The sequence below is a fragment of the Stegostoma tigrinum genome, chromosome 10 (genome assembly GCF_030684315.1).
Source record: "Stegostoma tigrinum isolate sSteTig4 chromosome 10, sSteTig4.hap1, whole genome shotgun sequence".
Lineage (NCBI taxonomy): Eukaryota > Metazoa > Chordata > Chondrichthyes > Orectolobiformes > Stegostomatidae > Stegostoma > Stegostoma tigrinum.
Genome location: NC_081363.1, coordinates 7,464,227 through 7,481,498, shown reverse-complemented (window position 1 = coordinate 7,481,498; position 17,272 = coordinate 7,464,227). Strand labels below are relative to the sequence as shown.

Here is a 17,272-nt window from a genome sequence, read left to right as displayed (position 1 = left end):
GTTGCCCAGCAGGGTAACGAAACGTCTGCAGAACCACAAACCAGCTCGGTGAGCCAACCAACCTCAACAGTCACAGGGAGAAAAAGACCCTTCTGCCCACCGGGCGCGGGCTGGTCAAAAACAGCCGCTGAACTATTCCAGCGTTGGATCTTCTGAGCAGGGAATGAGTCACCTTTCCTCCAGGTCTGTGTGTTCTGACTCCAGGTTCTTGTATGCTGCCTTCAGGCCAGCCTGCTGGCTGATCAGTGTCTCGCACTCGGTGGATTGACGCTCATTCAGCCCCATCAGGCGCTCGTGGTCCTGAAGCAGCGAGTCGTACGTGGCCTTCATTTCCTCCTTTTGACGAGTGAGCTTCTCAATCTCGCTCTCCAGGCTGGACTGCAGGCTCTGCAAGGTGGCATTCTGACCCATGAGAGCTGCACCCTGGGAACTCAGAGTCGAATTCTCCACCTGCAACAGGGCAAAATGTCCCACTGTCACCACTGCAGAACACAATAATCTGTGGCTAAAGCAAGAAGCATTCATGTTATACATGTTTGGATATGGATAGAACCCAGATCCTCACATGAGCTAAACACGGTCAAGCTTGGCAAAATCACCATGATTTTACTCACCAACTCAGCTATATTCACAGCTTATAGCCCTGCACAACAGCTGAGAATCTTCCAATCATAGGAAGGCTGTAGGAGTGGGAAAGGAAGCTACTGCAGGGCCGTGGCTGGAAAGCAGGGATAGGGAAAGGGGAACAGAGGAGGTGAGTAGTTATCACAAAATTCCTCCAGTGTTGAAGCAGGCCACTTGGCCCATCGCGTCCACACCGATATTCCGAAAAGCACGCCATCCAGACCTACCCCCTACCCTGGCTAACCCACCACTACCTGGACACTACAGATAATTTAGCATGGCCGATCCAGCTAGCCTGCACGTCTTTGGACGGTGGGAGGAAACCGGAGCACCCGGAGGAAACCCACGCAGACACGGGGAGAACGTGCAAACTCCACACAGACAGTGACCCGAGGGTGGAATCGAACCCAGGTCCCTGGCGCTGTGAGGCTGCAGTGCTAACCACTGAGCCACTGTATTGCCCCAGGTATAGGGAGGGAAAGGATGAGAGGGTGAAGGTGGACAAGAAAGAAAATTGAAAATGACTGAGTCAGAGTTTGGGGAGGCAGGGGTATAAATAGAACTAGGTAGATGGCAGTGAACTGATGGAGATGTGGGTGATGTATACCTGGGCCCTGATGGCTAGCGTTATAACAGGTACCAAATGTGGTAGCAAATATGTTGTTGTTAATTTTACAAAATTCATTTAATTCTGGAACAGGAAGTAACAAATCTAACTCCACGGTTAAAGAAAGCAGTAAAAAGGAAACTATAAGCTGGTTTGTTTGATGTACGTTAGGGAAGTGTATCAATTATTATTGATATTATAACTGGGCACTTAGAAAATCTCAAGGTTATTGGGAAGAGTTGGTGTGGTTTTGTGAAAGGGAATTCATGTTGAACCAATTCATTAGAATTCAGTGAAGGACCGACATGCTGTGTGGACAAAGGGGAACCCAAGGCATTTCCCATGGCCAATCCACCTAAACTGCACATGGACTATGGGAGGAAACTAGACCACCCAGAGGAAACCCATGCAGACACGGGGAGTATGTTCAAACTTCGTACAAACATATGCCTGAGGGTGGAATGGAACCTGAGTCCCTGGTGCTGTTAGGCAGCAGTGCTAACCACGGAGCCACCGCGCCGCCCCTGTTAGGAAGAAGGGAGGAAGGTGGGGGCTTATCAGATCAGCCATGGCCTCATTGAATGGTGGAGCAGACTCGATGGGCTGAATGACCGAGATCTCATCCAATATCTCATGGTCTTATAATTATCCCTATTTAAGTTTAAAAAGATGGTCTCAGACCCACTCCTCTCCCCCTCAAACTGATTGTGAAACTCAATCACATTTTGGTCGCTGCTACCTAGGGGTGCCTTCCCTATGAGATCATTCATTAATCCTATCTCATTGCACAACACCAAGAACGGGAGGAGTGACCTGTAGTTTGGCGTTCTGTATCTGTAGCGTGGTGCTATGCTCCTGTAGCGAGGCTGTCTGTCGCTGTAGAGTGACGATCTGCGAGTTGACTGCATTGTTCTGTGCTTCGAGCTGCCTGAGCTGGTCTTTTAGCAGCTCCTTCTCTGCCTGCAATGCAGCGTTCTGCCAATACAACCAGCAGAAAATCAGAAGTGGCTTCATGTGCCAGAGCAAGAAACGAATGTCGGCAATTCAACTTAAAGAGTCAGAATGAAGTAAAGAGAAGTTGCAGAATTTTAAACCAAGTGGCGTATAGACCCAAACAGAATAAAATATTTATTTCAACGTGCCAGAAAAACTATAAATCAGGCACCTAGTAACTCTTGAAAAAAAATCCTGGAGTTAAACAAAAGACAAAAAAAAATGAAATAGAGAGAAGTCTTCCACGAAGAGTGGGGTGGAAGGCAAAAGTGCAAATAAAATTCAAAACGCAACCCAGCTTGAAACAAAAACAGAAGTTGCTGGAAAAGCTCAGCAGGTCTGGTAGCGCCTTTGAAGAAAAATCAGAGTTAACATTTTGGGTCTGGTTAGCCTTCCTCAGAACTGGTAGTAGCGTTTTCCTAGCTCCCATCAGTTCTGCGGAAGGGTCACCGGACCTGATATGTTAGCTCTGATTTTTCTTCACAGATGCTGCCAGGCCTGCTGAGCTTTTCCAGCAACTCTGCTCTTGTTCCTGATTTATAGCATCCACTGTTCTTTTGGTTTTTACAACCCAGTTTGTATCGCAATGAATTTCTACAATGCCTTTTAAAGCTTTGGGAAATCATGAAGTATTTGCAGCTTTTTATGAAATCTTGTCTCCCATTAAATGTCAGAAAAATCACAGCCAATTCACACACAGCAAACGCTCACATACAAGAATGAGAAATATAGAATTCTGACATTTGACCAAGAGTCCGCACTGAACCTCCAAACAACATCCCACCCAGACCGAGCCCTCTACCCAACCTATAAGCCTGCATTTCCCTGAACACTATGGGGCAATTTAGCACGGCCAATCCACCTAACCTGCACATCTTTGGACTGTGGGAGGAAACCAGAGCACCTGGAAGAACGTGTAAACTCCACACAGACCTGAGAGTGGAATCGAACCCAGGTCCCTGACGTTGTGAGGCAGCAGTGCTAACCACTGAGCCACCGTACCATCCCTGGAAAATGACCAGGTGGTGCGCTTTTTGATTTTATTGTTGCGGATTGAGGGATAAATAGTGAGCAGCACACGAGGAGGGAGATCCCTGCTGTTCCTCACGACCATGGGGCCATTTCCTTCCTGAACTGTGTTAGCTGTGTGTCACAGATGGCAGCATTAACACTCTTCAGGCACAAGGGTTTGAATCCAACTCCAGGACTTGGACACATAGAAGGTTTAAATGGTAAATTGGCACTCTTTCTGTTCTCTCAGGTGAACGCAAACAACTCCAAGGAAAAAGAACAGGAGATATTTCTGCCCGGCCTGCGGCTAACATTTACCTTTGGAACAAAAATCAGTCAACAATTGTCTGTTCACTATCACATTGTTTGTGAGAAGTTGCTTTTTTCAATTTAATTGTATTAAGGATAAGCAAGTGGAGGGGATCAACTAATTAAATACGTTGAGGGTAGATAGGGCTCTTGTGGTGCAGTGGTAGCGTCCCTACATCTGAGCAAGGAAGCCTGGATTCAAGTCCCACCTGCTCCAGAGAATGTGTCAATACATTTTCTAATCAATCCATTCACGGATGTCTCAAGTACATATAAAGACAGTCTGGCCTTTACTATTGAGATTTTGGCACATCCACATCCCGTGAATTAATTTAACAAAAAATACTCACGTTCCTCTCCACCTCGATGATGTTGTCCTTTACTTTCAGCAGCTCCAAGGTGGTTTCCCTGTTCTCCTTCTCCCATTTTTCCTTCTCCGTGCATTCTGGTTGGGAGCTCTGAGGAGAGTTCGGAACGGAGGTAGTGGCTAGTCCTTCCTCATCTTGACGTTGCAGTAGTGCTTCGAAATTCCATTTCACCTGGAAAATAAGGGAATGGAGTTAATTGGATCTGGGAGGGCCACTCTGTATTAGAGTTGTCAGTGCTGCAGCCCCAGTTGCAGCCATAAGGCACAGTAAAGCAGCTCAACAAGACCCAGCATGGAACAGAACGGGGATGCTCAGGCTGTGCGCTCTGTTGCCAATTCTGTTGGGAATAATCTCCTTGGCCCACCGTGTTCTAGGATGAAGTAAATTCTATTCTTTTAAACAACCTGAAATTAAGTTAGACTGCATCTGATGGGGCAACACTAAGAAAAAAACGAACTAACAGTTAACCCCTTACAAAAGACGAATGGAAATTTATCAAATCAAATTAACATGTAGCTTATTTGACGATACACTCCAGCCCTTGCTATGCACACCCGTCTCGAAAGGTGTTCATAAGTGCTGGCTTATGTTCCTTTGCAGTGGGCATCGAAGTGCAGATGTAACGGCAATAAAGGGGCAGGCAGTCAGGCATCAGATCCTACCCCCACCTCGGATTCCAGCATCTGCAGTTCTTGCTGTCTCTGGAAGAGACTACTTCCTGCTAGTGACTGGATACAGTGAGAATGGAGTTTTTGAGTTATCATGGCAAACTCTCTCAATTAATCAGTAGTAAACGCAGAATGGCAATTATTACAGTTCAAAAGGGAGTCAGCCAGCCCATCATGTTCTGCCAATGAGCAAGGCATGCAGTCCCATTCCCCGACCTGCTGCCCCTAGCCCTGTGCATTATTCCTGTTTAAGGTAATGATCTGATTCCCCTCTCCACGTTTCAGACCCAAAATACTTGCTGCAGAAGATTCTCCTCATCCTCCATTGCTTCTTTGCACAATGACCTTACATCTATGCCCTCTCACTATCGACCCCACCACCAATGGGAACAGTTTCTCGCTATCCGCTCTGTTTAGACCCCATATGATGTTGAACTCCTCCACCAAATCTCCTTTAAGCCTTGCTTTCTCTAGAGAACTTCTCCAATTTATTCAAAGCACTCCCCACCTTTAACAGTTTACGCACTCCTGCTCACCCTTTAGAGTTAGGCATGTTATTTTACCTATCCTCAGCAAAGTGCACCAGCTCACACGTCTCCCCTGCTGCCTGACTGCCCGCTCCCCTAACCATGGGCCAATAAAGGCGAGAGAAACTCTCAGGTGTGGACAATTTCAGGATCAAGAATTCGGCTGTTCCTGTTACCCTCATTCATGCCCAGTCTCAAACAATCCAGATTGTGGTGTCCCAGGGTGTTACTGAAAAGATAATCCAGCCAACTCACATTTGAATCAATCAGTGCGAACCTTTCCTAACATCTGTTAAAGGAGCCGGTTCGACAGTGACATCACGGACATTCAACCCAGCACGGCCACTAGCCCTCCCCCTTCCCAGTACAGCCACTGGCTCCACCTCCAGCATGGGTCACTGGCCCTCCCCCTTTCCAGTGCAGCCACTGGCTCCACCTCCAGCATGGGTCTCTGGCCCCTCCCTCCCAGTGCTGCCACTGGCTCCACCTCCAGCATGGGCCACTGGCCCCTCCCTCCCAGTGCAACCACTGGGACCACCTCCAGCACTCCACTGGCCCTCCCCCTTCCCAGAGCGGAACACTGGCTTCACATCCAGCACGGCCACTGGCCCTCCCCCTTTCCAGTGCTGCCACTGGCTTCACCTCCAGCATGGGCCACTGGCCCCTCTCTCCCAGTGCAACCACTGGCTCCGCCTCCAGCACTCCACTGGCCCTCCCCCTTCCCAGAGCGAGCCACTGGCTTCACATCCAGCACGGCCACTGGCCCTCCCCCTTTCCAGTGCAGCCACTGGCTCCACCTCCAGCATGGGTCACTGGCCCCTCCCTCCCAGTGCTACCACTGGCTCCACCTCCAGCATGGGCCACTGGCCCCTCCCTCCCAGTGCAACCACTGGCTCCACCTCCAGCACTCCACTGGCCCTCCCCCTTCCCAGAGCAGGCCACTGGCTCCACCTCCAGCATATGTCACTGGCCCTCCCCTTCCCAGTGCTGCCACTAGCTCCATCCCCAGCATGGGTCACTGGCCCCTCCCTCCCAGTGCAGCCACTGGCCCCTCCCTCCCAGTGCAGCCACTGGCCCCTCCCTCCCAGTGCAGCCACTGGCTGTTAACAAATTCACTTTGTTGTCTTTACCGTGCTCAGTTCTGTGCGTAGTTGCTGGTTCAGGTTGCTAGACTCCATCAGTCGAGATTCCAGCGCCTGAATCTTCTCCTCTTTAATCTCTAGTGTTTTCTTCAGCGTTGATTCGATCTTGGTCTCCAAGATTCTGTACTTGCTGAAACAAAAAGAGAAACAAATGTGGCTTTCTTTTGTGGTTCAAGCCCCAGCGACATTTGGATGAAGTCCAGAGACATACCGAGTTGGTGAGGCGGGGGCTCCTTTGCTGTTTGCAAATCCCGTTCCTTCAGGTCCTGCCTCCCTACACTCTAACACAACCTCTTCTCAACTAATGTTTCAACAGGAATAACCCCCAGCAACTGTGAAAGCTCTGAAAAAGGAGCTTGTCGGCAATCAGGACAGATCAACACAGAATCAGATCTTCTCAGGGTCAACAAGACCTGAAAAAAATTACTTCCAGCTCGAGAGCTATGCTGACTGGGGAATAGGTGATAGCACTCCATAGAACTGATGACTCTAAACGTTAGGACCCTGGGGTAGCAGTTGTTGAGAGGGATGGGATATTATAGTGAAAACATAAGCTATTTTGGAGAAAAAAAAATCACAAAAACCTACAGGGTCGTCACCCAAAGACAAGTGAGACAGGGCAATATGGCCTTGCTCCAGCTGAATTCATTACACCACATTCCCACCAATCCCCAAAAACGTTTCACCTGCCCACCTACCCCTGCCTCTCCAGAATCCATTTATCTCCGTGTTAAAAATATTCCAGGCTCTGCTTCCACCACCTTTTCAGGAAAGCTGACGCAAACTTTCCCCTCATCTCTGTCTTAAATGGGCAGCCCCTTATTTTTAAACAGAGCCCCTCGTTCTAGATTCTCCCAAAAGAGAAATATCACTCCCACATCCATCCTCTCAAGACACATTTGTTCGTCTTAATCAAGTCGCCCCTTACTTTTCTAAACTTCAGCCTTGCCTGGCTACATTTCCTCATAAGACAATCCACCCATTCCAGGTATTAATACAGTAATCCTTCTCTGAATTGCCTCCAGTGTGTTTACATCCTTCCTTATATAAGGGACACCTATTCTGTACACACAACTGCAGATGTGATCTCACCGGTAGCCGATAACCAAAGCATGACCATTCTACTTTTACACCAAATTCCTCTCCTACCTTGCTCAGTTCTCTTCAGATCAGAAAGCATTTTTGCAAAACATTTTGCTCACAGAAAGAAGTGTCCAACATCTACATTGATAGTTCAAAATTACTGCAACTCACTCCGATCTTCAAAGAACTCGCAAGGTTGTGAATGACTGGCTATAGTGGACCTACACGAACCACATTTACACCAATCACTCCTGCGGTATATCACAGTCCCATTCAAACACCTTGGCCATGTGATAATCAAAAAACAAATACATAAATACAAATCAAACCAAAACTCAGCAGGTTAGAACATTAGGGGTGGCATGGTGGCTCAGTGTTCGCACCGCTACCTTGCAGTGTCAGGGACCCCCGGGTTCGATTCCGCCCTCATGTTTGTGTCACATATAGATAGGGTGGTTAAGAAGGTGTTTAGCACGCTTGCCTTCATCACTCAGACCTTTGAGTACAGGAGTTGGGGTGTCATGTTGATGTTGGTGAGGCCTCTTCTAGAGTACTGTGTCCAGTTCGGATTGTCCTGTTACAGGAAGGAGATTATCACGCTGGGGAGGGTTCAGAAAAGATTTGCCAGGAATAGAGGGTTTGAGTTAAAGGGTGAGGCTGGAAATGCTGGGACTCATTAAGCTGGAGTGTAGGAGGTTCAGGGGTGAACTTATAGAGGTTTTTAACACCATGAGGGGCAGAGATAAGGTGAGTAGCAGGTATCTTTTCCCTAGAATGGATGATTCCAAGACTAGAAAGGAACATTGTTAAGGTGAGAGAAGGAAGTTTTAAAGAGGGCAACTTTTTTTTTTAAAAAGAGAGTGGTTTGTGTGTGGAATGAACTTCCAGCAGAAGTGGTGGATATAGGTACAGTTACAACATTTAAAAGATATTTGGATAAGTTCATGCATAGGAAATGTTTGGGATTACGGTCGGCATGGACTGGTTGGACCGAAGGGTCTGTTTCTATGCTGGATGTCTATGACTGTCTGTGTGGAGTTTGCACATTCTCCCCGTGTCTGCGTGGGTTTCCTCTAGGTGCTCCGGTTTCCTCCCACAATCCAAAGATGTGCAGGCTAGGTGGAGTAGCCATAGTAAATGCATGGCTATGGGGATAGAGTGGGGGGCTGGGTTGGGGTGGGATGGTCTTCAGACGGTCAGTGTAGATTTGATGGGCTGTGCAGTCTCTTTCAGCACTGCAGGAATTTTTTGATCAAGCATTCTAGGGAAAAGATACCTGCTACTCACCTTATCTCTGCCCCTCATGGTGTTAAAAACCTCTATAAGATCACCCCTGAACCTCCTACACTCCAGCTTAATGAGTCCCAGCATTTCCAGCCTCACCCTCTAACCCAAACTCTCCATTCCTGGCAAATCTTTTCTGAACCCTCCCCAGCGTGATAATCTCCTTCCTGTAACAGGACAATCCGAACTGGACACAGTACTCCAGAAGAGACCTCACCAACGTCAACATGACACCCCAACTCCTGTACTCAAAGGTCTGAGCGATTCCTAAGGCTAGACCTCAGGAATGACAAACGGGCAATTACAATTGAACTCACATTCAGCTTCAAGAAGAGTTTACTTGTAACAAAACAGTTCCTTCAAACACTTGATCTTGTTGGGGCAGCGTGTGATCAGTTTGTGACATGGCCACCAGATGGCAGGCTTTAATACCTCTTGGACACAATCTCAAGCAGCCTAACCCATGGCCCCAATGTCAGTGATACCATTTGCAGGGGTGGATGACCTGGGCATCAGGCTGACCCCAGATCATGGGCAGCTGATAGCTAGTGGTTTCAGAGGGTGAGGCACAGTCACATCACTGCTCACTTCTTCAAATCCTTCTGTTCGTATACCAGGGCCAGTTGTCTGCAAACTAAGACAGCGGAAGAGGTGTGGGTGGGAAGGGGAACAACGGGGTGGCGGTGGTCAGAGTTTGGGAGCTCACAGCAAATACCTCCCCCACCACCACCCCTCCATTCCACCCACCTCCTAGTGCTGTGTCCCTCAATCAAACTCTGATCCGAGTTAGACTTCCTGCTTCATCCCATCCCTGAAGCCAGCTTGGAGCTTCCCCAGTGGAGGTCCTTAAGCAGATTTTATCACATTAACCCCTTCCTGCACCAGCCCCATCAAATTAACCAGCCTTCCCAGACTCATCGCTGTCAATAGCTGCAGACAAAAAACACTCGGTTTTATAATCCTCTAAACCCCGTAACATTTACTCCAGAGAGCTGGCGTGGCCTCTTTCTGTGCTGTACTGACTCCATAGATTCCTTCTGGTTTACATGCAGTAGAAACATAGGAGTAGGCCCTTCAGCCCCTTGATCCTGTTCCACCATTCAACATGACCATGGCTGATCATCCAACTCAGCATCTGCTCCCACTGTCTCCCCATAATCCCACAATCCCTTCAGCCTCAAGAACCACCTCCAATTCCTCCTTGAGAACACGCAGCAGCCCGGCCTGAACCGCCCTGTGAAGTAAAGAATTGCACAGGCTCCCCATTCCCTGGCTGAAGAAATCTCTCCTCACCTTGGCTGTAAGTGGCCGACCCCCTAACCCCAGACTGCAGCTCCTCGTTCTAGACTCCCTGGTCAGCAGCAACATGCCTGTGTTCACCGTGTCAGGTTCTGTTAGAACTCTAGTCTGCTGCCCAGTTCTCTGTCCATGTCAGCACACTACCCTTAATCCACCTTAATTTTCTGTGTTAATATCTTAGGAAGGATCTGATCAAAAAACTGTTAAAGTTTGAGTAGACCAATCCACTGGGCTGCTCCTTATCAACTTGGCTAGTTACATTCTCAAAAAAAATGAATCCTAATGCTTTGTTAGCATTTAAAATAAGTTTTTTTCTGACCAGCGATACCTTTTAAGTTCACCTATAACTCTAATCTCTTTCCTATTCTCCCCCATTCAAGTTTTGTAAATTCAAGGGTGTAGTCATGGATTCCAGTTTTCCTTACAGAGTGTACCACCTCGCCCTAATCAGCTTCAAAGTTCCTTCCTCATCAAACTGAGGGTCTGAAAGGTTACCGACGTCATCTTGTCTTGGGTGGCACTCCTGCTCAGTATTTGTTGACAGATGTGTTCCAAATGTACCTTACATACTAACAGTGAGGTTTTGCTTGGGACTCCTTTGGTACAGCTGTGATGTATCAATGACTGGGGCCAGAAAATTGGGTTTAAATCTCACCGCACATGTTCATGGAGGTGTATCATTACATGCTCAGACAGGTTCATAAAAAAATAAGAGAGAACTGCACTGGAGCGGGATGTGGTTGAGTCAGGAAGCACATGCTTGTAATATTTCACTGTGTAAACAAACGTTAGACCCAAATAAAGTTTCGCTCCAGTTCTAATCTTCATCAACTAGCTTTTTTTAAATGTGACTCAGAAACCTAAAGTCTTTGATTCACATTTAATAGATGCTTCGCATGAACTGCAAACTATTCCATGTCTGGCACCTAAAGGAGGAGAGGCTAGATGGTGCATAGAGCTGCATTACTGTGTAGTCAATTGATTCCAATAAAAAGTGGGGTTTTCATACTTATCATCGCTGTTGTGTTCCTCCTGTAGAAGTCGCTCTTTGGTTAGACCAATTTTCTCCAATTCATGGTTAAGCTTTTCCAATTCATTTGAGATCTGTTGGCTCTTGAGTTTCTCGTGGACCAGTTCCTGGAATAGAGATGTACAGATTGGGTCAGACCAAAGTTAACCAGCCAACAGAGCAACAGCGAGCATACTGCTAATGCATTAACCAGAGGGGCTGACAGAAAGTAACAGAGTAGATTCTGATTCCTAAGGCAGGTGTCTCTTTTGCATCTGGAGTGCTGTGTACACCTCTGATAGCCATATTTTAATTCAGATACAGGGAGAGGGTACAGAAGAGACTTGAGGACGATACCAGAACTCCAAGGTCAGCCCTTTCATAAGGGACTGTGTCTCCTTTCTCTTGAAAAGCAAAGACTGAGCAGAGATTCAGTAGTGGTTTTCAAATTTACAAGAAGTTTTGTAAGTTAGGAACATGGAGAGCGATAGATTGACTGTGATCTAGAATGGCAGAGCAGGCTTAGTGGGCTGATTTGATTTGATTTATCATAGTCACATGTACCTAGGTACAGTAAAAAGATTTGTTTTGTGTGCAGTACAGGCAGATCATGCCATAAAAAGTGCATTAGGGTAGTAGAACAGAGCGAAGGATACAATGTTACAGCTGCAAAGAAGGTGCACAAAGAGCGAGATCAACATTAAAATTTGAGGGGTACATTTAGCAGTGTATTAATAGTGGGGAAGATGCTGTTCCCAAATCTGTTGGTAAGTGTGTTTAAGCTTTTGAATCTTCTGCCCAGAAGAGGACTACGGAAGAGATTATAACCAGGGTGGCAGGAGTCTTTGAATATGTTGTTGCTTTTCCAAGGCAGTGAGAAATATAAATGGAGTTGATGGATGGAAGGCTGGCATGTTTGGTGGATTGGGTTGTTCTTGCTTTTATGTTTCTGTGCATTTCCACTTGGGGGGGGAAAGAGCAAAACTAGAGGCATCAATATAGGATATTCACCAAATAAAAAAAACAAATAGGGAACTAAGAAGAAAGTTCTTTACCCAGAGAGTTGAGAGAATGTGGAACTGGCGAACACAGGTGTTGAGGTGAATAGTAGAGATTCATTTCAACAAAATCCGGTTATGAAGGGTGTACAGGGCTATGCTGGTGGTTTGATGAGGAAGAATGGCAGGAGGCTGACATGTAGCGTTGCTACAGGAATGAACAGCCTGTTTCTGAGCTGTGTGTTCTATTCACTAGGACACTTGAGTCATAACTTCAAAATGCAGATGAGATATTAAGACAGGCACAAATATAGAAATCAGCATCTCTTGGTTATAAATGTCCAGGGTGAACCTTGCATTTGTTAGATAATGATAACAATGATGGAGGAGCAAAGGTTTAGCACATTAAAAATCCATTCACTCAGATAAAGGATGGGGGTAGAATTTAATCAAGTGCAGGGGAGGCTTCAGATTGGAAGGATTGTTTGTGTGGTAGATTTGGTTATGTGCAGCAACATGGCCAGATCAACACCAAAAACCAACCCTCAACACTCCTTTTTGAAAGCTCAGTTCATGCGCCAATCATTCTTTGCAAAGACATTTTTCACAATTCAGCCCAAATCTTTACAAAGCTGTGGTGGTTTTGTGAAAATGACACTAATAACCCCAGAACAATGTTCTGGGAGAATGGGTTCATATCCCATCTTGTCAGATGGTCAAACTGAATTTTTAAAACGTGCAAGTTTTTTCTAACACTGTCCATTATTGATGGTCATCAAAACCCACCTGGTTCAAGAATGTCCATTAGGGAAGGAAATCTGCTGTCCCTAGCTGGTCCATCTTACATTTGTCTCTTGATACACAGCATTGTGGTTGACTCTTAAGTGCCCTCTGGGATGGGCAATAAATGCTGGCCTGGTCAGCATGCCCTCATCCCGTGAGCAGTTACAACGTTTAAAAGACATTTGGGTAAGTACGTGAGTAGGAAAGGTTTGGAGGGATATGGACCAGGAGCAGGCAGGTGGGACGAGTTTAGTTTGGAAAGATGGTCAGCATGGACTGGTTGGACCAATGGGTCTGCTTCCATGCTGAATGATTCGATCACATAGGATACTCGGGAGTTTGGCTTGGCTTGAGCCAGCATAAGCTCGATTCCCTCCAACTCTGGCCACATGCTGTTTCGTGTGTTGCTCACAGTGACTGAATACATTACAACATTTCCATTTCTCCAAGTGTCCCAGTCTCTGAACTGGACCTTCATTCCTTTATGCAGTGTACTGCCCGATATCCCCCCTTTCTCTACACATACCTGTACTGAATTAAGCCTTCTACTGTTTGATTTTATTAAGTTTGTACTGTGCCTTGTCAATGTTGAATGCTTCCCACCAATTCGCCTATATTTATTCAACTTCAAAAATCTCACCATTCTGTGATTCTGAATATTATAAATGCAAACATTGGATGTATCATTTTCTGACAGCCAATCAGCTCCCTAAATTTCTCCCCAAAAGCTAAAGCACTGAATCTGACAAAGGAGATCATGGTTTAATATTAGAACATAATGTTGTCATGATTGTAACAAGGTCAGCCAGCTGGACCTCACACAATACAAGTTCCCTGATTGGGGCTGTTAAGCTGGTCCAATCAGGGAGCCCTGGCTGACGTATTAAGGGGGGTGAGTGTCAGAGAGGCTGACACTGGTTCCTGACTCTAAATGAGACAGTACTATAGTCGAGGACTGTTTATGTGTAAATACACGATAACTTGGTGATGGGACACTGGCCTCTGTGCAGCTACTCCAAATCCAGCCAGCTATATTACTGTCTCGACTGTCACTACTGTCAAGCATTCCAAACTGAACATCTCCCTCCTTCCAGGTGTTGCTCAGTTTGCCTCAGTTGTTCTTTTCCTCTTTCACAGACCCCCACCCCCCAAAAGAGGAAAGATTTAAACACTTCAGAAATATCTGGTTATTGGGCAGACTCAATGTGAACTGATAATGATCCAGATTAGAGATATTCTTCTCTCACCTCTCTTTTGTAACCCTGCTTCTGAAAACATCAAGTCTTTCATAAAATTCTTTTCTTGGATCTGGGTGTTGTTGATTAAGCCAGCAATTCTTGTCCATCCCCAGTTGCCTGAGAGAAGGTGATGGTGAGCTGCCTTCTTGAATGGCTCTAGTTTTGATGCTGTAATAGTTTGACCCACAATGCCCCTTGGGAGGGAATTCCAGGATTTTGGCCAGTGACCCTGAAGGAATGGGGATATATTTCCAAATAAGGATGGTGAATGGCTTTAAGGGGAACTTGAAGGGGGTGGTGTTCCCAGGTATCTGCTGCCCTTGTCCTTTTAGATGGAAGTGGTCATGGATTTGGAAGGTGCTGCTGAAGGAGCCTTGGTGAGCTGGCGTAGTGCATCTTGTAGATAGTTCACAATGTTGTCAAGGAGTATCTGATGAATGACAGAATTAAAGTTTATGGTAATGGACCAGGTGCCAATCAAAGGGCTTTTTTCAAAAAAAAAATTAAATACCTTCTGTCCATTTTCAGACAGAGTCTAGAGCAACACAGAATGGTAGGTACATAGCCAGAGTCCTCAACAGGCCACAGGAATCTTCTCTCTCTGTGTGTTAGAGAGAAAAAAACTAATTGTATAACCTGTGGGGCACCAGTCTGCAACAAGTACAGGGCAGGTAGAGAGCCAGGTCCCAATTCTACCTCAGCCTAAATGGGAAGTGATCATGTGCTACTTGTATTATTCTGAATCAATCATCTAGCGAACTGAGCTAACCAGCCTCATTGATAGGATAACAATCAATTACATTCCAGGCTGCACCTTTCCTACAGCAGTGATCAGAAATTGCGTCATTCTGATGTTATGTCCTCTTCCCACTGACTGAAACCAGCAGCCCAGGTGGACCAGGGATCACACTTTGGCATATACAGACTGCCTGGTTCAGTACATTGGCAAGTACACAATGAGGATCAAGACCTGATGCAGGAGGGTGAGTCCAAGGAGAAAGGGTTGCAGTCGGTAACATCCCAATCACTGTGCTAGAGGTTCTGGGTTCAAACCCAATTCCAGGACTCAGCATGTAAGCAAGGCCAAACAGGTTGATTATCAAACTGCAAATCTAATACACAGCAATGCTTGGCACTAGGAGCAGGAGAAATTCCTGGTCCACTGTGTGATAGAAAAGATTTGGGAGCCTCTATCATCACAATCCTTAGCTCCAGGCTACAACAGGTTTGGAAAATCACACGATGCCACAGCAACATGGACTGATTGAGTGAACCACAAGAATATTTAGTCCCAAGTGAAAAGGACCTAAACAAGCTGAGGAACATTTGAAGGTCCACCTACCTCCCTCAGTGTTGCAAGGGTCCTCTTATTAATTGTAGCTTGCTTGAACAGTTCCTTATTGTCCACTTCCAGTTCCTTCACCTTTGTTGTTGTCTCCTTGTATCTGCCCACTTCCTTTTCTAGCGTTCTCTTTTCTTTCTCCATACTCGATAATTTCTGACTATTCTCATCGAGGATTGCGTCTTTCAGCTCCACTTGTTGCCACAGCCGTTTGTTCTCTTTGTCCAAAGTCTTCTTGTCCTTTTCAAGCTGTGCAGCCTCGTGCTCCAACAACATGTTGTCGTTTTCCAGTTTCTCCAGCCTTTTGCTGCACATATTCAGCTCCTCCAAGTTTTTCTGCAGTACATGATTCTCATTCTCAGTGTCCTGCAGCTCCTTCTCCAGTTGCTGGATTTTCACATTGCTGTTGTCTAGTGCCTGCTGAAGTCTCTGGTTCTCCGAGTCCAGACTTTGGTAGCTCATTTCCAATCGCTCCGACTTGCGAGTTGAGGCCCTTAACAGTTCGACACTTTTCCTCAGCTCATCCTTCTCCTTTTCCAGTTCTCGGTTCTCCATTTCCACTTTGATCAGTTTTGTTCTGGTGAACTTCAATGTCTCCACCATCCTCCTTAGTTCTAAGTTCTCCTCATCCAATTGTTTATTGTCTTTTTCCACCATCTCCAACTTAATCGACAAGTTCTGCAAACTATTGAGAGACTTCTTGAGTTTGCTGTTCTCCAGCTCAAGGTTGGAAATCTCCTGTTCCACGTTCTCACATGTAAACTTCAAAGAGACCACCTGCTTCTGAAGTTGCTCATTTTCCTTTCCAAGTGTGTGAACATCCTTCTCCAGCTCCTCTACCTTTTGCTCCTTCTCCTTGTAGTGTAGGAGCTCCTTATGGGATTGCTTCTTTTCAGTCTCCAATTGGGCCAGCTTGCTGCTTGTTTCCGTGATCGTCTCATGAAGTATTTTGTTCTCTTTCTCGACCTCCTTCACTCTCGCATCGGCACTGATCTGAGAACGTTCCCTGAGCGAGCAGACTGTCTGCTTTAAGTGTTCATTCTCTTCCTGCAGTTCTTTAACCTGGTTAAGAGGGATGACAGAAAGTATCAGAGACAGCCACTGTATCAACATTTAAACTAAAACGCTGAATGTTCATGTGACAGAAGCAAGGTCAGGAGCTACACATTTCAGAATGTTTCCAACTCCTCTTATCTCCAGAGAATTCTGGTTTTAAGAACAAATCTGGTGGATTCACAATAAATGCGTTTAAAGAAATGTGCAAATGAAGCAACGTGGATGGGAGAAAAACATTTTCACCCAGGGAACACTTGGGGTCTGGAATGCACGGCATTTAAGCATTCAAGAGGGCAGTGGATGGTTATTTAGCTAAAAATGATGGGCAGGTGTACTGAGGAAAAAAGAAGAGGTTCTAAGTAATAGAATCAGTGCAGGCACAACGGTCTCTTCTCGTACCATTATAATTTTATGATTCAGGCTTTGTAGGAACATCCAAAAGCTGATCGGGCATGCATTTGAAGATAGCTAGTTGGCAGGGTTATGGTGAGATAGCTGAGTGTGCATTGTCAAATTGCACCAGTTTTTCAAGGAACGATTACAAGTCTGGCTGGCAGGTTGGATGGCCTCCTAATGTGCCATAAAGTTCTATTAATCCAAGGTAAGGAGAAAGATAGACAGTCAGAAGGAGCCATTTTACCTCCCAGGGCAATAGAACAGATGTAGATGAAGGTGGTCCAACATACGCACTGCTATCAGTTGGAGAAACATTGATTTATTGGATAGATAGCTGCATATTTGAAAATTGACAACAGGGAAATATATCTTTAGTTGCCGTTCATTGTTGGTCAAGCGACTAGTATAGAAAAATCAGATGTTTTTAAAAGCCAAACCACATCAGCCATTCATTCGATTATTGCTGTGTTGAAGGTAAGGCATTAATGAATTTAGGTTTTGTGACACTGTAGAATAAAATTTTGATTTGCAGTAA

General features: G+C 45.9%; 1 protein-coding gene across 4 annotated transcripts in view; it reads right to left on the bottom strand.

Moving 5' to 3' along the window:
- Positions 1–17,272, bottom strand: part of ccdc88c (coiled-coil domain containing 88C) — a 257,529-nt gene that overhangs the window by 63,023 nt on the left and 177,234 nt on the right. For all 4 annotated transcript variants that reach the window (XM_059648946.1, XM_059648947.1, XM_059648948.1 and 1 more), the window contains 6 exons: positions 15,286–16,347; positions 10,925–11,052; positions 6,238–6,379; positions 3,895–4,083; positions 2,045–2,206; positions 173–450 (listed from right to left, as the gene is read on the bottom strand). In XM_059648946.1, coding sequence (XP_059504929.1) covers positions 173–450; positions 2,045–2,206; positions 3,895–4,083; positions 6,238–6,379; positions 10,925–11,052; positions 15,286–16,347 — 1,961 coding nt within the window. The remainder of the gene's footprint in view (positions 1–172; positions 451–2,044; positions 2,207–3,894; positions 4,084–6,237; positions 6,380–10,924; positions 11,053–15,285; positions 16,348–17,272) is intronic.